The 23,557-nt window shown below is 38.2% G+C and overlaps 1 protein-coding gene across 1 annotated transcript; it reads left to right on the top strand.

Annotated features, from left to right (window-relative positions):
* The first annotated feature begins 1,919 nt into the window (after positions 1-1,919).
* Positions 1,920-21,860, top strand: LOC139717750 (poly(A) RNA polymerase GLD2-like). The gene is made up of 13 exons (XM_071629256.1): positions 1,920-1,972; positions 3,111-3,180; positions 5,829-5,944; positions 10,895-10,992; positions 11,918-11,993; positions 13,580-13,655; positions 13,975-14,014; positions 14,828-14,867; positions 15,311-15,439; positions 16,195-16,235; positions 16,913-17,053; positions 19,355-19,463; positions 21,336-21,860. Exons 2-13 carry the CDS (start codon positions 3,164-3,166, stop codon positions 21,464-21,466), a joined length of 1,014 nt encoding a protein of 337 aa, XP_071485357.1. The 5' UTR covers positions 1,920-1,972; positions 3,111-3,163; the 3' UTR covers positions 21,467-21,860.
* Positions 21,861-23,557: the final 1,697 nt, after the last annotated feature.

Below are 23,557 nucleotides of genomic sequence, written 5' to 3'. Positions count from 1 at the left end.
CATGCTAACATAATGCGTGCATTCTTTTTCTTTTTCTTTTTTTAGATTCGTGTGGATATCGTCTCCCCCTTTTTCCTCGTGCATTTTTCTGTTTGTTCATACCAAGATATGACACCCATTAATAAGCGATAAGTAATGATCTAGTGTTGTATAGAAAAAAAGAAGATTTGTGTTTAGAACACTCATTGTTATTTCAGTTATCGTGTATTGAGATTGTTGGTTTAGATGGATGCATGTATGACTGTTTCATGTGCAGTTCGTAAATTGTAAATAGCCCATATGTTAAGTATTGCAATTTGTATGATTGTTTACTGTGAACTGAATGTATTTTAGCCTCTGGGCTGCTTTTTATCACTGAATAAACTCCATCAATTCAATTCAATTCAATTCAATAATCATATTTTGAAAATACAGTGTATAACGATAGTTCTATTATGTGTGTGTGTGTGTGTGTTTGTGTGTGTGTGTGTGTGTGTGTGTGTGCGTAAGTGTGGTGTTTATTTTTAAATGTATACGGTAAGGACGCCTTTGACAATCAGCCCTAGTGATGAGGGAAATCCGTGCGATGAGTGGAAAATTAATTCAAAAAAATGATTGATATATTCACACCGATGTTACTAATTACAGTCAGGGGATCATCCCAGGACATTCTGATCGGGACGATCCCATTCGTATTGGAGGCTTATCCTATATTTTGTAATGAGGCTTATCCTTGCTCATTGCCCGTGTCTAAAGCGTACCTCACGTAGGTCTACATAGCGCGTTCTAGAACAGCACGACTGAAATGAACTCCCCTACAATATACATTGCTTTACTTTCAATGAATTCAAAAATATTTCGTTCACATCCCAAAGAAAATAATTTAGGGTTGACTAAACTCAGCACACAGCCGTTTAATCCTGACTGCAAAGTGATTTTTGACACGAAGTGGGTTTGGCCTACGTGCAGTGTTCGCGCATGTGTGGGTAATTAAGTCGGTATGTGCCGGATTGTGTCGTGCAGTTTTTAATGTGATACGTATTTTTTTTTAAATGTGTATATTTTATAAACACTGATATGATTCCAATAAATAGAACACAGAGAGGCAGCTTATATATTACAGCTGTATATGCACCTGTCTTGTCATTTGCAGCATGTCAAATCGGGAAATGACGCTTAATTCTACAAGTTTAAAACGTATTCGCCAACAATCTTAGCAGATCAGATTTTTTGCTTATTTCATTTTTTAACCTCAGAGAAAAACCTAGAATTGCTATAGTAGTATTATGCTCATATGAGGTGATTTGTCTCTGTTTTATTCAGTGCTTTCTGTACGTGTTTAAAATGTTTTTCTTTATCCCTCTCCCCCTCTTTCAACGTCTTTTAATGCATCATTCACGACAGTGACCTGTCCCTAGTGTTCTCTCCTAACAACCAGTGAAGTTCTAACACTGGTTCTATCAAAGGATCTTCAATATCCAACATAAATAAGTAAAGAATGAAACGAAGCGTAATAATGTAGCTATAGTGGACCCCCCTTATAACGACAGTTGCCTTTAGTTAAATCGAAATTTCGTTAAAACCGAACAAATGAAAAAAAAAAGAATTGAGCGAGTAATGTTGCGTCCTGAATCTTTACTTCTTTGTAACCGGAATTTCGTTATAACTGTGTTCGCTATAACAGGAAGGCACTGTACAAATCCTATTGCGACTGGTTAGGTATCATCATTTGTGCTAACCCTGCCATCAATGTGTGTTTACAAGACTACAATCTGCAATAAACAGATAAACAAACATCGATCAGCAGCTGGGAAAACCCACAGAACTTGAAGAGCTCAGTGGGAAAACCCGAGATAATAATGAAACCACGTGATCAACACTTAATTGCAACATAGGCGGGGAATTTCCACAGTTATCCTAATTAGTGTTGAGAAATTTTCAGAATCATCATTTCACCCAGTTCATCCCAGGAGGATAGACCTCTCATTTGCTGGTAAGAATTATTTTACTCACTTCTCAAAAGTTAATCGTTCTTTCTTTTTATATTTGTATTTTCTTGCCTCTGAAACGGGGTTCGCTGAAAAAGTTAGGAGCACACCGTCAAAGTTGTTCACAGATAGCCAGAAACAGACTGGAAATAAATACTATAGCTTAAAGGGTGTGTACAGTTCTGGTCGAGGTGAAGATTTAGCTTTTAACGTTTTGTGAGATATTCAGAAACCACTCTATGAGATGTCAAAGAGCATGCGATTCTAAGGGGTATCAAAAGTTCATTCGGTGAAAATCGGTTTTGAAATGGCTGAGATATCCCAAAACAAGGTGAAACAAAGAGTTACTAATAAAGTTGGGGCATGTCGCCTTTTATTATTAGCACTTTTTTGGATATCTCAGCCATTTGAAAACCAATTTTCATCAAATAAACGTTGAATCCTTATTAAAATTACATGCTCTTTCATATTTCATGAGAGGCTTTTCATTATATCACTTAGGAATGTTCAAAACATGAATCCCTACCTCAACCAGTACTGTACAGTCCCTTTAATATACATGTAATTCCAGTTACACCAACGGCTAACGTAATTTCATTTAAACAAGAAAGGGGGCAAAGGAGAAAATGGTGCTATGATACCGTGGTCAATAGTAAACTATACATAATAGTAGACACACATACACGTTGATACGGGTCTATAGGGCAATTACCCCCTGGGCAATTACCCCGGACCCTTCCCCTGCAATCCTAATCCTGAACCTAATCTTAACCCTTACTCAAACTCTAACCCTAAACCTAAACCTAACCCTAATCTTTACTCTAACCTTATCACTAACCAATATTAGCAAGGGGGGCAATTACCATGATTATACGCCACATATACATGTCTATGTATCTACGGAAAGAGAGATAGATGGAAATGGAGAGACATTTTGATATGCATTTTCTCTTAAGCGCAAGAATCATATATTTCATAAAAATATATAGGAGGAAGCTATTTTTTTATGGGTTGGACGTGGTATCAACAACCGCGTGGTTCATGAAATAAAAAAGGATGAGTATAAACAAGTATGTCTACACAGAAGCTGTGATAAATTCTGTTATTATAGTATGTGTTATTATGTACTTTCATTTGATGCAGCATTACTATACGGAGAGAACAGAGTGCTACAAAAAAAGGTGGCTGCAGGAATCATGGCGCAGGACAGCAGGTAAGTCTGTATCGGTTATAGTTTGTTGTCATGGTGACAGCAAACATTACACATCACAATTCGTCTGTGATTTGTCTTACTGAAACATCTATTCATAAAAAGGACATGGAAATGTGTTAAGGGATATTCGACGCAGGATTAATGGCTCATTTACAATCGAGAGATAATGTTGACGAAACGTTAATCATTGTAAAATTGTCTAGATTACCCGTGTGTGTGTGTGTGTGTGTGTGTGTGTGTTCGTGTGTGTGTGTGTGTGGTTTTATTTTGTTTTCTAAATCGTAAGAGTTAAAAAAATCTTTCTAATTCTAACAGTTTTGTAAAGACTTATAATAACAGCTTTTAATAACTCCGTATTGATTTGGCAGTAAATTAATCTCATATCTAAACTTCCCATGCAGGTATAGTGGGCTATACCTGGGAATTTTGCATCGCAAAACAATTACAAAAGGAACACTTCGCAAGACTCCTCTACTGCATGTTCCCTTCGCAGATTATTTCTCGTTTTAAAGCGAAGTGTTTTCGATAACCAGCGAGTATAGTTTATTGCTATATGAGCTGATTAGTGTGACTGTGTTTTTCGTTTGCGTGTTTCTGTGTGTGGAGCAAGTTTCCATTTTCACCGGTCATGTATTAGTATGCATATATATCACACACACATTATGTCATTTTCACTTGAAACTTTATTCTGATATTTTGAATTGATGTTCGGGCAGAAATGCCTGAAATGGAATGAGATTACTTTACTAATGAACCAAGAAAATGTCACTGTTTAATATTCTCAATTTAATCAGATTTTGATAGAAGAGATTATTATTATGTTGCTTGAAATGTTAGGAACTGCCAGTGTTTTCAATGCAAGGTGTTTTTTTTTCATTTCTTTTATAACAGCTTATCCGCGATGTTACAAACTGTTAGGTGTAAATTATCCCCTTAAGTCATGACTATTTCAAAGTCATGAGATTTGTTTTATGACATTTCATTTTTATGACCATTTATAATGTCAACGTTGTTGCTGCTTTTTAAATGTTCCTCTAAAAGATTTTCATTGGTCCCATACTTTTATGTGCCTCATGTATGGGAAACGGAAGACAGCGTCACAGAAAAGGAACGTAGGTCCAAAATGACATAATACCTAACAAAAGACACATGCTAAATACATGATAAAAGGTTCCAGAAAATAGCATGAACACTAAACAGGTCTGATAGTTGTCTATTAATACAATGGTTCTATACGATATAATAAGTACAACAAAATGAATATCTCTAGTTTGAAAATGCATGAATATTTAAATATTTTTTAATACGTATGTTTGTTGAAAACTTGACATTGATGCTCAAGTATAAGTGTGAATTAATATGCGGGTCTAAGATAATTTAACAAAAATAAGCAAGAACATAATTATATTACTGTATCTATTCAGATATAAAATTTGCGACAGCACACATAGAAATTATTTTGGTATAAGACAGCCAGCAAACGTGATTTTAAATATCTACCGAATGAGTATGTTCAGCTGCAAAGGCAAATTCAAATTGTTTTTGTAATATTTCTAGCATTATATCTATGGGATACGTATGAGCAATATAGAGCTGAATGAATCAGGTGTAACCAATACATAATAAGCTTATATGAACAGACACAAAGCTTATGTAATCGGAAAAAAAAATGAGAAGCCGTAAATTTTTTAATATTGGCACTGATGGACTCTTAATAGACTGATAGAACTGGCTCTTATAGCAATCTTTTGGATGATTACGACAAGCACGTTGACTTGATTCATGAGTAGGGTCTATTCCTCCAAACTTATAATCCATATCGATTCAAGATGAGGTTGCAATATTTTCAACAAATTATTGTATGTCCCACTTACATCAGTAGTTCTAAAGACTTGTTCCCAGTTCTCTAATAGCAAATTATCACGAAAAGTATAATCGCATTGCAATATTTACAACTAGTTTAGACACTGTATGCTACTGGTTTACCTTCCTGCACATATTCCGTACAAGAATTGCAAAAATTGGAAAGAAATTTCACCTCCCTGGTCCACCCACACGTCATAACGGGAGTCAATATGGTCAGGAGTGGAGAGTTACCCTTGGCGGTAGAAGGGGGGGGGGAGGTGCAGTAGAAGCAAAAATACACCACTAAATGTTCAAATATTTTGTCTTAAGATTCTATCCGTGTATGGGGGGGGGGGATAGGGGTACCATTGACCTTAACCACCAGTTCCCCCCCCCCCCAAAAAAAAAAAAAAAAAAAAAAACCAACAACAACAACAACAACAAAACGTGCCCTTTGTGGTGCAAAGTCACATGAACATGTATTATTCAACTTTCATTTCTTACAGCTGTGTATCTGAATTGTATTGACAATTTGATTGATTCATTGGTCATACAAAACAAAACAAAATACGCCAGACAATCTGCTATATAATTTTATAGCTGTAAACCAGAGCTAAAAGGTGTTTGGGCTTCGAGATTTTAGAACAAAATGAAACAAACTAAACGATATCTGGTTGACATCACAATAGGCGAAACAATTGAGGAGATAGTTATGTAAGTGCACACAATAATAAAACAGCAAGGAGGTTTGCTGTCATTACTTCCTCTTTCATTTCCAACTTGTTGATATTCTTGAGAAACAGGTCTCAAGAGATGATGCAGTACTACAATAGAGAAAAGCTGCAAGCCCCTGGTCTGGATATGATTGTTTCCGCGAAAAAGAGCCTAGGAAACGTTATTAGAAACGATCTTTACTCCAGTAAGTACCTTCTCATTCATTATATGTGGAGTATAATTATATATATATATACATATACATGAAGAGTTTGTTCGCGAAAACCGATAAGTCCATATTTGCCAAATGGAGATATTTGGTCAAGAAAAATAAAGAGAATAATAAGATTTTTTTTTCTTTCGACCATAACTTCAAAAATTTACCTTTATATGTAGTGACCAATATATCATTTAAAAGGTATTATTTTGTACTTTATGACAGAGACGGTACTTCAAAATCTTCAAAAATGGACTTATCGGTTTTGGGGAACAAACTCTGTCTGTTGAGAATGAGAAGGGCTTTAAGTCTTCTCGAACACTATGGGTTTTGTGGTCACTTAACGCCCTTATCATTCTCAACCGACGTATGTACATATACATTACATATTGTATAAATGTAATATAATGTGTATTTTTTTTTTGAAAAAAAAATAACAAGAGCTTGTACAATAGCAAGTTTCCTGAGTTACAGTAAATGAAAAGAAAAGAAAGAAAAAAAAACAATAGTAAAATGTATTTGCATACGTTCGTATAACACTTCTCCCCACAAGCAATTTCAATAGTGTTTAAATCAACTTAGTCTGGGAAACAAGCACATCTTACAGTTCTTCTCTTTCTTAAATTAATAAAAACTATTTGTCTTAATTGCCTGGTATCACTTTTATGAATAAGTGTTTGGTACTACAGAACTTGAAAATGGCATACAACACACACATACTGAAGCTTTTCGACATGCACTCATCAGAGTAAAATCGCATGAATGAACAGAAAGCCAGAAACGAAACAATATTAAGGGAGCGAAGGAACCATAAGGGCGAAATGGCGAGCTGTGATTGGCTGCTAAGGTAAACAAATTAGCCTTGCTGCCAGCCGTTTGGTTGATTAATGCTAAAATACTAAAATAATGCAAGTGTACTTACGAACTCTTTCTGGCGGCACAGAATGGGGTCCGTGAATTGGATGTATACTGCTTCGAGCATGCGCAGATGCGTGAAACTTCTCGCTCGGCTGAGAACCTTAAACCAAGATGGACAGTATTGTTCGGCGCACTCTTGGTTGTTCATCAAGTGGTGAGCAATGGCCGAATTGCCACCATCCACCGTCGTACGCACACTAGGCCGTCTACATGCGCGCGAAGGTAGGGAACGCACGTTGGTTTTGCTACTAGTATTCCGGATAGAGGCGGGCACATGTTGGTTCATGCGATCTGCTAACCGTTGGGTTGTACGCCCTATGTACCGAGCTTCACATCGGCACTTGTACTCGTAAATAACATTGCTACATTGCGTAATAGGGAGCGCATCCTTTCGGACAGACGACATCATTCTGTGTGTGGTAAATACCACGCGCGCCTCAACACAAGGGAAAGTGCTGGATACCGCTTGCTTGATTTGTTTCTCAAACTTTTGGGAAGCCTTCCCTCGCCAAGGAAGTTTGAGATAGGTAGGGCATCTCTTAGGTCCAAAGGCCGGTGTCTCTGTGGGCCTGCGCAGTTTGCGTGAGAAGTTTGAGAAACAAATCAAGCAAGCGGTATCCAGCACTTTCCCTTGTGTTGAGGCGCGCGTGGTATTTACCACACACAGAATGATGTCGTCTGTCCGAAAGGATGTGCTCCCTATTACGCAATGTAGCAATGTTATTTACGAGTACAAGTGCCGATGTGAAGCTCGGTACATAGGGCGTACAACCCAACGGTTAGCAGATCGCATGAACCAACATGTGCCCGCCTCTATCCGGAATACTAGTAGCAAAACCAACGTGCGTTCCCTACCTTCGCGCGCATGTAGACGGCCTAGTGTGCGTACGACGGTGGATGGTGGCAATTCGGCCATTGCTCACCACTTGATGAACAACCAAGAGTGCGCCGAACAATACTGTCCATCTTGGTTTAAGGTTCTCAGCCGAGCGAGAAGTTTCACGCATCTGCGCATGCTCGAAGCAGTATACATCCAATTCACGGACCCCATTCTGTGCCGCCAGAAAGAGTTCGTAAGTACACTTGCATTATTTTAGTATTTTAGCATTAATCAACCAAACGGCTGGCAGCAAGGCTAATTTGTTTACCTTAGCAGCCAATCACAGCTCGCCATTTCGCCCTTATGGTTCCTTCGCTTCCTTAATATTGTTTCGTTTCTGGCTTTCTGTTCATTTCTGATTCCTTTCTGATTCCTTTCTGTCCGACACTTATCACCAAAATATCGGTCTTCCTCAAGGAAGCGTTATTAGTCCAGTTCTCTTTACTCTTTTCATCAACGACATCTCTTACTGCAGCAGATCCAATATATCTCTTTACGCAGATGATATAGCGATTTGGCGCACTTCCACCAACCTACGATACATCAATTTCAAATTACAGGTGGACATCGACAACATCGCCTCTTGGCTGAAACAATGGGGCCTTTCTTTATCAAGCAATAAATCCAAAGTAATGATTTTTTATCCGCGATCAGTTGCCGCCAGTAATTTCAATATACATGTATCTGATGCTCCTTTAGAAATTGTGCAAAACTACAAATACCTCGGCGTCATTTTTGACTCCTCGCTATCGTGGTCATCTCATGTAAACTATATACTGAATAAATGTAATAGACGCCTTAACCTTCTTCGGTCTGTATCCGGCACGTCCTGGGGCGCTGATACTAAAACCTTGTTATTATTATATCGTTCATTAGTTCGCCCCCACCTTGATTATTCATGTGAAATCTACAATTCCATTTCCCCAACACTTGCCAAGAAGCTGGACTCAGTTCAAGGCCACGCCCTACGTATAGCCACTGGTGCTCTCCCCTCCACCCCACTACACTCTCTCCAAGTGGAATGCCACGAAGCTCCCTTAGATATACGCCGTGAGAGGGCCGCTTTCAACTACTGTGCTTATCTGTTTTCTCTCTCCACCACTCACCAAGCCCGGGCCGCCATCTCGGACTGCTGGCAGTTTGCCACTGTCAAATGGCCTGAACACAAAAAACCGTTTGCCCTCCGCACTTCACATTTATTTCCCACTTTCAGCAAACTCATCCCGCTATCTGACTGCCCGTGTCCGCCATGGTCAATATTATTTCCTACAATCGACCTCTCCATTCATGACCACTGCACAAAGACGTCCCACCCTGAAATGCAAAGACAAACTGCTCTCCAGATTATCAACACTACCTATGCTAAACACCTTCATCTCTACACAGACGGCTCTCACGACCCCACCAGCAACAGGGTTGGCATTGGGATTTATATTCCCCGCCACGAAATAAAAATCTACGAAAGAATCTCCCGCATTTCCATATGCCGTGCTGAACTCACTGCAATTTTAGAAGCTCTAACCTGGCTAGAAACTTCTTCTCCACAGAAAGCTGCAATATTTTCAGACTCCCTCAGCGCTCTGTCTTTATTAGAAAACTATTCCTCAAATAAACACGACCTAACTTGCGATATTTTATTGAAATGTTCACATTTATTATCTAATGGATTTTCTCTTTCCCTAGTCTGGATCCCCTCACATTGTGGTCTAAAAGGTAATGATTGTGCAGACTCTCTCGCGAAGAAAAGTCTAAAAAAAGATTACATAACCATCATGATCCCTCCTACCGTTTCTGAGATTAGACATTTAATCTCGACAAAATGTCTGGACGCCTGGAACGAGACCTGGCGCACATCCACCCATGGTCGTCATCTATACTTCATTCATAGTAATGTCAAACAGCTTTTCTCCATCGATTGTATTTGCCGCCGAGACGAAATTATCATTCACAGACTCAGAATGGGTCGTGCTCGACTCCCTGCTTTCTTACACTTAATTCACAAACACCCTAATGGCCTTTGTCACACCTGCAACTCCCCGGAAACTGTAGGACACTACCTGTTATACTGCACACGATTCCTAAAACAACGTACAGCATTAGCACAAAGATTACATAAATCTACCCTGCAGCTGTCTGATCTTTTCTCCAACCAGCAGTCCATGGACCACCTGCTTCAATATGTAAAGGACACAAACCAGTATTTCACAATTTGATATCTCTTCCCTTTTATCTCTATGCCACTACCTACATTAATTATACCAAGGTATGTTTGTAGAGGTCAAACGACTGCAAGGGAGAACTCCACACGCATACATGTACCATCGATATACTCAATACGCCTTTGTTTTATTCCGATACCACCGTCATATTCAACGCCATCCTTAGTTCTATATCTCTATTCTTTCTCTTCTTCTACACTTATCTGCATTTTTCTCTAAGGTTAGCATTATCAATGGCTCGTGACCGACGGTAACGCTTCTTTCAATTGTGATCCATTTTTATATCCCATGCATGTAATCTTGGTAACGGGCTGACCCTATGTCAGAGAGAGGAGCTCAGCACCCTCCACCCCCCTAGCTGTCTGTCTTCTCGTTCTGTCTTCACCCTTTCCGCTATTCTTCTATCAACACTTCTCTTCCACGATGTCTCTGCCTACTAGGCTAATAATAATTAACACCTAGGCCGATAAGGCAACTAGAGGCGCCTGACCCCGGGAAAGGCCAAGACATCACCGGCGTCGGCGGGCGGGTCCTATACCTGCTTTGCCGACGGGAACGGCGTAACCCTGCATTTCTCTCGATGCAGGAGTAGGCAGATGACATCATTTCCGGAACCCTGTCCCCTTCCTTCCGTTGTATATATATCATTGTAAATATGAAAATAAATGTAATTTGCTTTTTTGTAAATAATTTAAAGTAGTTTAGGTTTTTATAATTAAATTTCAGGCATATCTGAATAATTATATTTTTTGGAGCAAATTGCCCACCCGGCAGAGAGCTCCACAATCTAAAACAACAACAACAACATTTCTGTTCATTCATGCGATTTTACTCTGATGAGTGCATGTCGAAAAGCTTCAGTATGTGTGTGTTGTATGCTATCACTTTTATCGCAATAATGTCGACTTCCTTTGTTTCTAGATGCCAAGTTGTTAGTGTTTGGGTCTGCAGTAAGTGGCTTTGGTGCCGCTGGTTGCGATGCAGATCTGACATTGTGGTTTCCCGATTCCAGCCATGATGTAAGTAGTGTGTGTGTGTGTGTGTGTGTGTTTCCTTTGTTAGCCCTGGCAGTTCTAAATGTATGTAGGTTAGTACATGTGTATCTATTTTGCAGTGATCACGATCTTAAAGTCTGTAAACATAAAAAAACAGTCTCACTGAAAAAAATATTATATATATAATTATGTATATAGGCCTATATATATATTTTTTAAAATATATATATAATCTATATATATATGTGTGTGTGTGCGCGCGTGTGTGTATCAATGTTTACATAATAATACTCAGAATTGATTTTTTTTTTTTTTTAGTACCGAAGGGAACTAGACGATGGGTGATTTGCTCCATTGTTCCCATGAGAATATATATATAGCTGGAGAAATATTTTATCTGTATGTATATATATATATATATATATATATATATATATATATATGGTATACTCTGTATATGTATATTGCCTTTAAAAATGTGTTCATTGTATTGAGGACTCCTGGCTATGTATTCTAGTAAAACTAGGATGATTGTCTGTGAGTCTGTTGTGGAGTTCTGAAAGAATTGTTTAATTTTGTTTTGTGAACTCTGACCTCAATTTCAACTTGTTAAGACGTATTTTAGTTCAGCAGGTGCCTCTTTTCAGGTGGTGCAACAGCAAAACGTACTAAAGCAGGTTATGTATTGTCATACTTTGTAGGCCTATCAGGCCTTTATCTTTACCAAGTTGTAATAGTATACCTGTGAGGGATGCAATTTGTGAATTGATGACGTAATATCGTCAGAGAAAGAGGGAGAGAGAGAAAAAAAAAAGCGACCGGAATGTGTAAAAGCATGACGAGTGACAGGTCAAGAAAAAGAATGCTGACAAAGCGATTAACCAAAGACAGTGTACATGATGAAATGACATCTATCGCTTTGTGTTCTCTTTTTTTTTCTTGCCATCAGGAATACAGTGACAAAGCTCGAGCTGTGGAGATCCTGAGGAGATTAGAAAGACACCTGAAAGGGATGGGACCATCAAGTAAGAATTTCAGAATACTAGTAACCCTCCACCTTGCCCATATAATGTTATTCATTTGCATATACTGAACGATACCTTTACAACTTACACATTTAACAGCGTGTTTAGATAGCTGCTATTCATGCTATTTACCTATTTCTTTAGTGATTGTTACTTGATAATTTCCATCTGTATAAATCTAATCTGTTTATCTTACTGCTAAAAGGCAAGCACAGGCAACGGTAATCACAAGGAGCCACAGACATAATAAAATATCCTTTTCAAGTCTTTGTCCAAATTTGTTCTAAAAAGGAAGAGTTGTGAACTCCTCGATTGACATCAGTGCAAATCCTAAATGCATATTCATTCATTTGTTGTTGTTGTTCTAGTTGTAGATTATGCTAGAGGCCGTTTCCCTATATAAGTGATATAATACGTCACCTGACTAAGAACTTCTGTCTAAACTGCATATCAAATGGTTATTATTGGCTTGTTTTAAATTCCTTTCCTTCTAAACTATCCTGTGCTTACTCTATCAAGTTTTAGTGCATACTTGATATCTGTATTGTCAAAATACAATTAGATTTAATGAATTTAATAAAACAGATGATCATTGTTATAATCTGTTTTTTTTTATTCTAACATGATCATTATGATAATTGTGACCGTGCATCACAAAACCAACGAAAAGTACGTCGCACACACTGATTGTGGATGAGGAAAGAAAATAGGTGAACTCGGGACAACCTATACCCGATCTTCAGTCTTTCATATTTTCTAAAGAACAAATATTCTTCTGCTATATGCTAAAGTTTAGGATCATAAAAACGAAAAAAAAAATTGTGTTTTTAACAGTTTTAGAATATTGTGATTATATGTGTATCAGAGTTCCCCTTTTCCTTTCTTATAAATCGTGTACACACTCTTCACTTTCAAAACTAAAAATTTTAGAAAGAACGATGATTTAATCATGGACAGAATGTGTTGATAAAGCATGCTCAATTTCATTGATCTGATGATCTTTTCATCGTTGTTGCTCCGGTATATTACATCCTGTTTTTTGTCCCGCATGCACGACTTGGTAAAGATTAATCACTCGAATAGACCATGTACTTCAGAGCTTCTTTTCTCAGCATACACTTTCACAAAGAGTATGTGTTTCCTTTACAGTATTTAGATAGGTTGCGAGAGTCCATCTGAATTGACTTAAACATCATTAAAATCTGCTCTTTGGGAATCTACTTTGATGTAAAAATTCATGTCTGGCAACTTTTTGTTAGTTTTGTGATGCAGGGTCACAATTACAAAGACAGGTAGATAGGTTGCGAGAGTCCATCTGAATTGATTTAAACATCATTTTAAAGCTTAAAATCTACTCTTTGGGAATCTACTTTGACGTAAAAATTCATGTCTGGCGACTTTTTGTTAGTTTTGTGATGCAGGGTCACAATTACAAAGACGACAAATACAGATGATTATGATATAATTTCATTTTTAGTGAGCGTGCAAACGTCGTTTTATGGTTATGATTGTTATCAAAGCGATAATGAAATTGAAAGTCTTAAATGTTGCACTGTTATAACTTCCATGATCTTTTCATTCTATAGGTCCGATAGTCGTCACCGATGTCACACTGGTCCCTGCCACCACGACAGTGCCAATTCTGAAGATGCGCCATGTGAGGTAATGTCAGATCGCTCGCAATTCATTGATAACATGAAAGTCTGCTTCTATCATAAGACAACAAACAATTAAGCAAACAAACAAACAAACCAAAAAAAAAAAACCCCGCCCTGACTGAATAACAAAACGTCAACTTTCGTCAATTGTTATGAACGAATCATTTAGCCGTATCGTTGATTGTTATTTTGCCTAATATCTATTTTAGTGATACATTGTGGTGGCAGGTACGATTTTGTTCACTGTGGCAATTGTGTTGAGACTTAATACGACCTTTCCCCCCTGATGATTAATTCAAGGAATTTCGATTTTTCTCGAACAGACATGACCCTGAAATTGACCTGAACATTGACGTAACTGGGGTATGTACGGCTTTGTTTTGAACCAAGTTTCAATTATTGTTTTGTGTGTGTGTGTGTAAAATTACATGCATCATTTTTGTCACTGAAGAAAGTGAGATTTGTATATTATTTCATCGTGAAAAAAAGAGAAATAATTTGAACTGAACATTGAACTTTTTTTTTCAACATTGGTTAGGCAAAAGTTGACATTCCTGGGTTGATGTTAAAGGGATGGTACTGTATTGGTGGAGATGAGAATTGGGCTTTTAACTTTTTGCGAGATACCAAGAAAACATTTGTGATATAGTACAGAGCGAAGAATTCGAAGTTTATTTAATGAAAATCGGGTTTGATTGAAACATCCAAAAACAAAGTAAAACAAAGCGATCGTAATAAAGTGTGGGTCACACACTTTATTAGAATCGCCCCTTTTTGGATATCTCTGCCATTTCAAAACCAATTTTCATCAAATAAACACTGAATTCCTCATAGAATTACATGTTCTTTTATATTTCATGAGAGGTTTTTCATTATTTCACCAAAAATATTAGATACCCGAAATTAGGTCTCAACCAAAACTGTACGATCCCTTTAATGAGCTACCTTTGCTTTCTTTAAAACAAGCTTTAATAGTCATGTAACGTGTACAGCATTATTTGGAGTTTAACAAAATTCTACATGCCAAGATAAAATATATAAAATTACTTCATCGCTCTTTTTTTAAAAAACAAAGTATAGGAGTTATAACCCCCCAAAAATGTCTATTGTGGCCTTACAATAATGCATAAAAGCACATTGCAGTAATCTGTTATCACTTACATGATTTCACCACAGGGCGTTCTCGACTCCTGTCTTCAGAAACTGTACGTCGAAGGTAAGAAATTTGATCAGGTTTAAACTTCGCAGAGATGTCCCTTTGCATATTCATTATTGATTTACTATTGTGAAATGAGAACAATTAATCATACAGGTCTTCTAACCACAAAAACTCCTCTGAACTCGGTCCTCTCTTTTATACTGTCTGTCATTCAGTAGACGACTCAGATGTTTTTCGTTCACACTCCACTTTGCACTCGGACCCTGACTTTTTGGTCCGTAGGCATACAATAGTCCCTGAACTCGAAAATAACGTTCTTTTTCTGGGATCAGAGCAAATAATGGTCATTGAACCTGAAAGAACACAAACTGTATGATTTTCAGCAATTCATTTAATAATGTTTGTTTATCGTACGTAATTATCTTCCATCATCCTCCCTTCTAATGTTGTATTTCACCTCGATTTTACTGTACTTACAAATATGGTTATCTTTTTTTCAGAGGATGGTCGTGTAGGCCCTTTGGGGTTCATCGTGAAGCAGTGGGCCAAACGAAATGGCATATGCAATCCTCGTGAAGGCACCCTCAACTCCATTTCCTGGGTTCTTATGACGATCAATTACATGCAAGGTTATAGTCAGTCCTATTTAGTCTGCCAGAGCCATTGTTTTAATATGGCAATAGAAGTATATGCACGAGGCTCCATGACGGCGCCAAGCAGTTCAAAATAGTCCCTAATAAATTCAAATTAGTCATGTCTGGAAAATCCGGCATGCATACCAGGCAGATAGAAACATGTGTAATCAACCCTTTGAACACCGTGCGCCCCCATGAAATAAGTTCATATGGAAATATTCATAGTATCTACCGCCTTTACTTTATCATTAGTTAAACTTGTCTGATTATGCTCAGTTAAAATGTTATGATTGCAGGAAATCATGATTCCCTACAATCATTCAGCTCTAACAAGTCCCTTGTGTGCTTTTTATGAGGCCTCCATTCTAAAATATATAAATTGTACCAAAACAATTGTGTTTTGTTTGGTTTTAAATGTCTATGTCGTGAAATTGAAATGAATGAATGAATAGTTTGTGTGTGTGTGTGTGTGTGTGTGTACGTGAAAAGAAACGTTAACCTTTGTGTAGAAGGAATAACTGAATTAAAAGTATAGTATGGTTATTAGTAAAGATATTTGTTTTCCTCTTTTGCTATCTATCTAACTATTTTGGTAATGAAATATACAACTAACTAATGAGTTACTTGTAGCTGTACTGAAAATGTTCTACCACTGCTGTGTATATGTTTACAGAAAACTATTTGGCAATTACATTTTTCGGCTTCTAACATCATTTTTGTGTTTTCACTTTGCATGTGTGATGAAAAAGCTGCGGGACATCTCAATGTCGTCTTTGAAGCACCTGGTCATGTAAATATGCACATTCTTCTATTTCTTTGGTTATAATCACTTTCGATCCGCAATTAGTGCAAAAAGGAAAAGAAATGTCTCCTCTTTGCCGAAGATTGGCAAGATAAGTATTACAGGTAAATCCCAATGTCATTTAAAGCGTACAACATCTGATGTACATACAACACTGTACATATTTTTCCTTGTCAGTTTGCTGGCAGGAAGCAGAAACTTCATATCCTAAAACAACTTACAACTGCTTATAGGTCCTCGATAAATCTTTGGCTTTGGTTAAAATCAACTCATGCCTAACGCGTTATAGTACATAACGGTTGCAATGTGGAGCTACGAGACTTGAGTATCTAATTTTCTGTTGTCGCAGTAGAGATCAGTAAAAGTCATGCTAAATCATGTATAGTATATGACATAGTAATATTATAGAAGGAGCGATCCTAGCAGCAAGTACATGTACACATGGCCAATCTTGACATTACTACGTGTATGGAAAGCACCGACAGATTAATACTCACTATATTTGAAATAACCATGGTAAAGATAGAAGAATCCACTAATGTTCCAGATTCATTCGGTTAGTAGATAGTAGGAAAAAACTGAATAAAAGCACAAGATATGATTAGCAAGTCGGTCGCAGAGCTAAAGATTTTCGGTTTAAGATACTGTTACGTTGTTTCCAACAGATTGGTTGGCATAATCTTTCAAGCCACGTGAACATCGCCCAAGTTGAGGAATATCTGCTTGACAGAAGACATCTGCATGTCTTCAACAGACGAGTCAATGGTCAATTGTTTGGACCCAGCAGTCTAGGTGATCTCCTGCAGGTAGGTGGAGGTTGTGTAGAGTGCGGTCGAGTATAATAGGCTGGTCTTCATCAGACTGATGGAATCCCAATAACGCGCTAATAAGGAATTTCGTTTAAACTCGCCTAACGCTCCAAATGCAATGGCTCATAGAGCACAGTTCGTCTTTACTAAAGCCCTGCTTTCATAGATATTACCCCATAAACGTCGGGAGAGCATCCGGAGAACAAAATTAATCTCCTCGGGCAGTAAAACAGCGTAAGCGAGCTTATCAAAGGAATATTACCGCGAAAGCGTTTTAACAGAAGGGTTGTCGGGGTAATGTCGGGGTATACTCCAGCAGGATAGGGTAGAATTTGGCAAAAAAAAAAAAAAAAAATCCCGCGACAACGTCCAAGCAACATTTTGCTGGGCTCTTTTAGCAGGAAGGGTGAAAGAGATTGCCCGGGCGTGTCGCGGTAATTCCGGTTTGAAAAGCTCAGTTAAAAATGGGCTTTTGTTAATAGACAAATGAAAAAAAGATGTGAAAATAAATATGATTACACTTCATATTTTTCTATTGCTCGTGAAAGTTTCTTCTCGCTTCACAATTATGAAAGTTGTAGACAGGTCAATATGGATAGACATACAGATGAAGGAAACTGAAGAAAACGGTTGGCTTGGCAGCTCGGTGTAATCACTGAAATTACTGATATATTTGAACTGGGAATGAATTTCCAAGTATACAATTGAAAAAAAAAACAGCGGATCCATGTTACTGCTCCCCCATAAGTCAATGTTGTCTGCGAAACGGACATTGCAGACCGGCCTGCCATCAGTGCTGATGGAGGTGTGGTGGTCTGTGAGGACCTCTTGCATGATCCTCTCCAGAAAGATGCTAAAGGGCACTAGAGACAGTATACACCCTTATCTTACTCCGATGGTGGTCGGGAAGAATCGCCCTTAATTCTGGTTGTCAAAGAAGTCTTTTAGATCATGCCACATAACAGGCCTTTGTGCCATCCCCGATCAAATGTCTTCTTAAAATCAATGAAGCTGTGGTAGAAGTCCTTGTGGTGTTGCAAATGTTTTCAATGAGGACTCGATCACAGCTCAAAATTTGTTTCAGAGTGGTCCGCCCTCTTTTAAAGCCTACTTGCACTTCTGGTAGCAGTTCTTCAGCCTTTGATTTCAGTCTGTCGAGGATGATACGGAACATTAGTTTGCTAGAGTGGTTAATAAGTCCTGTAGTTTTGGAACTGCTTGAGGTAGCCCTTTTTAGGTACAAGAATCACCATTGATTGGATCCACTCCGTTGACCGCTTCTTTTGTGTCCAGATCTTCTGACGTAGCATCGGTAGTACCTTCGTGGTCTTTTCCCCTCCATGCTTCAAAAGCTCAGCTGGCGCATTATCCATTCCTGGAGATTTCCCTGACTTCAGATTCTGTACTGTGGCCTCAACCTCTTTAGTACTTGCAGATCGTTCTCGTTGTCTTCATGTCCTAGGCCATCCTGCAGTATGGAAGTGTTTATGTTGAAATTATAGTTATAAAGGCTATTGCAATATTCTGTACACCTGTTTAGAACTTCCTCGCTCTCTGTCAGTAGCTTGCCATCTTTATCTGCGATGACTATTGATCTAAGCTGGTTAGTCCTATTTGAGGGTCTTGAGTGTGTTGTAGGCTTCTTTGCTGTTTCATTCCTTTCTCGATTTTCTGACATTTGTTGGGCTTGTATTTAGTTTTCCTTACCTGTTTTCATCGGTATCCTGATGTGTTTATTCAGAAAGCTTGTTTTTTTGAAATTTGAACGGTTTCTGCATAGATTTAGCGTTTAGGAAATTTAGATTGTTCTATTTTCTTTATCCAAAATTGGAGAGTAGTCCTAGTTATTATATGTAATGATAGAAAATACACAAATGGTAATGTAGGCAATTTTAAAAGTTAGATAACAACTTTGAAGGTATTCATAATTCAGCTTGATTCAGTCAGATAAAAAGCAAAAAAAAAAAAAACAACAACAAACAAACAAACAAACTTTCGTCCACTGTTTCCTGGTGACGAATGTGCCATGTGATATGCAAATCCAGTCTAAAATGTGTGGCAAGGGTTAAAAACTAAGAAATTATGGCGGCGTAAACAGCAATTTATAGGTGAGTTGAGTTTGTCAGTAATTTTTCCCTGTGTTAATGCTTATATAACTCCATTATAACCTTGGCTCTATGTTAAACATGGAACCTAAAAAGTATGACTCTATATTAAACATGAGCCTTAAAACTCCCCCCCCCTAAAATTATTATGTTAATTTTAACAACATTTACTGAAACGAAATTCTGTTTACAGGGCTTCTTTGCGTATTACGCAGACTTCAACTTCGAAAATACGAAGATTGCAGTTCGAACAGGAAGCGCACCTCGCCGACAAATGAGCATGGAGAAAATCTACATTGAAGGTAAAGTGGAGACTTTGAGACTTGTTGGTTCCGCTCATGATTAAAGACTGATCAAACTGAAAACTTATATGACCATCATTCTTGGCTAAATGTTGGGAAGATGCCATATTTTTGCCTTTTGTCTACAAGACGTGATGTACTCTCGTGCAAGTGACGTCACGTTCATGTAGGAGTATAGCTGATAGACACTGAAACTATTGACCTCGGATAATCTGAAAAATCCCACAAATCTTATCGCGGATTCGCTGGCGGCCATCACGTGACGACGTCTTTTTTCTTTCGACTAAAATTAAACTTGGAGGAAGACAATGCAGTAATACTGTCTCAGGGCATTTGAATCGAGTCATCTATCGCATATATTAAATGGGTTAGTCAAATACCAGTTAGTGATTGGCTAAAGACAGTCACGTGATGGAGGTACATTCTTTATGTTTGCCCATGGGCGAACATTCTTTTTAATGTTCTCCCATGGGAAAACACTTTCACGTTACAAATGACAGAAGGCCTAGGACCGCGCGCACAGTGAATTTGGCTCTGCGCGAGCGAGCAATCGAGTGCGTTGTGCTGGTGGTTGACGTTGACGTTGACATATTTGACTAACCCATATAATATAACAGATGATGACTTTTGTTGTCGGGAACATGTACCAAACGTTCCACCCTCAGGGTTTGAAATGCTATTTCGGGAGGCTACAAGTCCCTCGACTTCGTCTCGGGACTTATAACCTCCCTCAATAGCATTTCAAACCCTTCGGGTGGAACATTCGGTATGTTCCCTCCCCCGCCAGTCATCATCAATATATTGTATACCTCTGGGACGTTGACAGCCATATTTCATGTTTCTTAAGCAGTATATCATGTCCCTATTATATATATATATATATATATATATATATATATATATATATAGTGAATGGAAAACTGACTAGACCAGGGTTACCAAGACGTAGCCATCAGTGTTCCTCCCTTTTGTTACGTTGAGTTTGTCATAGTGGAAACTTGTCCCTGAGAGTTTCTTTTTGCCCAAGAAAAGCCAAACAGGTTTGGATGTCATAGCCATCTTATGGATACCTATTTTACCAAACGGGATCATGCCCCAAAGTCTCTCTTTTCTCATATTGCCCCAGTTATCAAACGTTTCTTATAGGCTACCAGTAGGCCCCTACCTAAAAGAAGAGTCTAAATCCTACTCCACATATGAAAAGCAATGTATTCTCTGGCTCCGTAATACTAGAACAATATGTTCCTGGCAGGAATCTCCATTTTTCTTTTTCTAGAAAAGTACAAAGCAATTACGAACAGTCCAGAGAACCATCTCAACTCTTGCAGAAAAAAAAGGTTTTATTTCTAACAACCCTAGATGATCGCACTGTAGCTGTTCCACCGAAGGTCCATAGAATCCGTAGATAAAATGACAGTTCAAAAGAATCATAAGTCATAACAGGGTCAGATCTTGTTTGAGTTAAACATTTGTTAATTTGTTTATAAATTACACATTTCTATCTCTCCCTTCTCGTTTTCACTTTGACACGTAGGCATGTGCTCCTCATAAAAGGTCACTCTCTAGATTGATGGCTCATTACAAAAGCTTGTATTATTATAATTAAAATAACTTTTATAATTATAATGAAATAGACAGGTGTCAACTTTACTCCGCAACTTTCTAGCGTAATTTGTCGACGAGTCCCTATGGCTTACAACAGTCTCATCAACCAGTAGCTGCTCATATACTGATGTATGTATGTGTGTATGTGTGTGTGTGTGTATGTGTGTGTGTGTGTGTGTGTGTGTGTGTGTGTGTGTGTGTAGTCTGGTAATGTAACGTTTCCTTGGAAGTATATTAATATAGGAACATGATATGATTTCTCTGCAGGTCCAGAGAAAGGCACCAATACAGCTTCTGCTGTTACTGTCTCTGGTTTCAATAAGATCCGGGATAAACTTCGTCGAGCGAGGAATATCCTGTCACGCAATGAAAGCTGGATGAACATCATGGCACCATGAGTATCTAAAAGAGAGTTTTGACAGCTTTGAACACAATGTAGACACGTTGGTCCCAAAGCCTCGAGTTCAAGAAATCTTAAATAGAGAGAATCTTCTCCTCTAGAAGCAGGAGTGATAAACCTATGTGTTGAGTGTTGTGAATATTAGTGACAGTAATTGCAGGTTGTTTAGTGGCAGGTCTGGGGTTCCCACTATGGGCCCTGTGGGAATTAAATTTTTTGGGGAGGGGTATTTCTCACACTTTCTTCTTCTTCTTGACAAGGTCAAATCTTTATAAAACTTGGCGGGTAGCATCTCTATTGTTCTAGAGTCTCAATTATATCAAATCCAAAGCCCGAATTAAGGAATCTTTGTATGTCTGTTCTAGAACCAGGAGTGAGCTAGATAGGTTCGGATTTAGTGCCCGCCTCCATCAGCGGGGCCCCGTGGGGACCAAATATTGGATTGATTTTCCTCTTCGTATATTGAAACGCATTGTCAAATTTTTATCAAAATTGGAAGGTATTATTGCCAAGGTGATAGAATAATATTTGTACGAATGGACACCATCTCCCATTTGGGGTTCCGCAGGGGACCCGGAACCTGTATTACCGAGATTTTCTGACGATTCTCTCTCTATAAACCAGAACTGACAGGGTTAAAATGCTGTAAGTATACGTTGCATCTTCAAATTTGTTTGCGTCAACATCCAGAATGTTGCCATCGGCCCAGTTCTTGAAATCGCATGGTCAAATTTGTCACCAAACGTGGCACGTGGGCCAAACATTGCTAGGGTGACAAAGTGATTATAAATTTGTTTATATGGATATCACAGCACATCCCTCGTTGTTGGGACATCTACAGAATCAGAGAATCCTTAGTATATCTTCTTTAAAGCCATAAATGCTCTGACAAAATACATTAGTCATGTCAAAAAAAGTGTACTATCAAAACAAATATTTTGCCCGGGACGAATTCGGGACCCGGATATATTATTTCTATCTTCTATTTTGAATGCATGGTCAAACTTGGCAGTTATCACTTTAGTTATTATTGTCATTGTGATGACATACACAAAAGGACAGGATGCACAATGGAGGCCCCCAAACCAAACAATTTTGTTAGACTTTTTCCCCTCATGTGTTTGCAAGAAATCATGAGACAGTGGAGTAGACATATTCATATTCAATTACTACGTCTCTTGTTGCCGACATGCCACTCTTTCACAAACTGTGAGAGTGAAATTTAAGAATGCCTCTATGTGCTGTGTTGTAGATACAAATAATCTTCATGTGTTTATTCATTCCATACCCTCCTTTTGTTGATAGAACCAACACGCTGATACCACATTACATAGCGGCGTTGCTATTTCCATTCATATCATAGCGCTCATGTTACTAGATTGGGACCATAGCAATCGATTCTTCTGATGATATGCTAAAGATACCATGAAGTCTGTGTAGTCTAAGTTGTTTGACGATTCATTAATCATCTCATTGTCGTATAGCTAGCAATACATGTATATGTCACGTTGGCATGAAATGTTATTCTGCACAGCTTTCTTTTAGTGTTTGTGAAATTGAAAATATTTACAATTATTTCAGGTCTTTCTTCTTTCGCAAAACGATCTCCAAAATGTTCTGTTTGTGGCTACGTCAGCGTGTAAAACTAAGGTTATGTAAGCGCTGTGGTTAAAAGATACGTGTCCCTGAAATGTCTTGTTTTGATATATTATGACTGCCATTGATTCATTAATAAGCCTGTTGATGCATTTGCGTTGGGAAGCTCACGTAATCACAAGCGTAGTATGGATTACTCATAATCATTACCGATGACAAACCATTAAAACTAATATCAAAACTGATTCAATGCTGATTAACACAGAATTATATCTACAGATCTGCAAGTTGAAACCAGTCTGCATGAAAGCACACCCTTGGTAATACATCACAGTGTGAATTGTTACTCGCGAACTCTAAATCATTCAAAACAGATTTCTTTTGTGCCAATTAAACCATAAAATTCTTGTAGTTATCTTGTGAACATTCTAGGATACCGTTTACAGTGAGCGAAAAGGCCAGGCTCGGCCGCGGCCGAGGCCGGCCTTCATTT

This window comes from Diadema antillarum, unplaced genomic scaffold (genome assembly GCF_040938485.1).
Source record: "Diadema antillarum isolate AM-2024a unplaced genomic scaffold, OU_Dant_1.0 scf00000081, whole genome shotgun sequence".
NCBI classification, from domain to species: domain Eukaryota; kingdom Metazoa; phylum Echinodermata; class Echinoidea; order Diadematoida; family Diadematidae; genus Diadema; species Diadema antillarum.
This window is presented reverse-complemented; position numbering and strand designations above follow the sequence as displayed.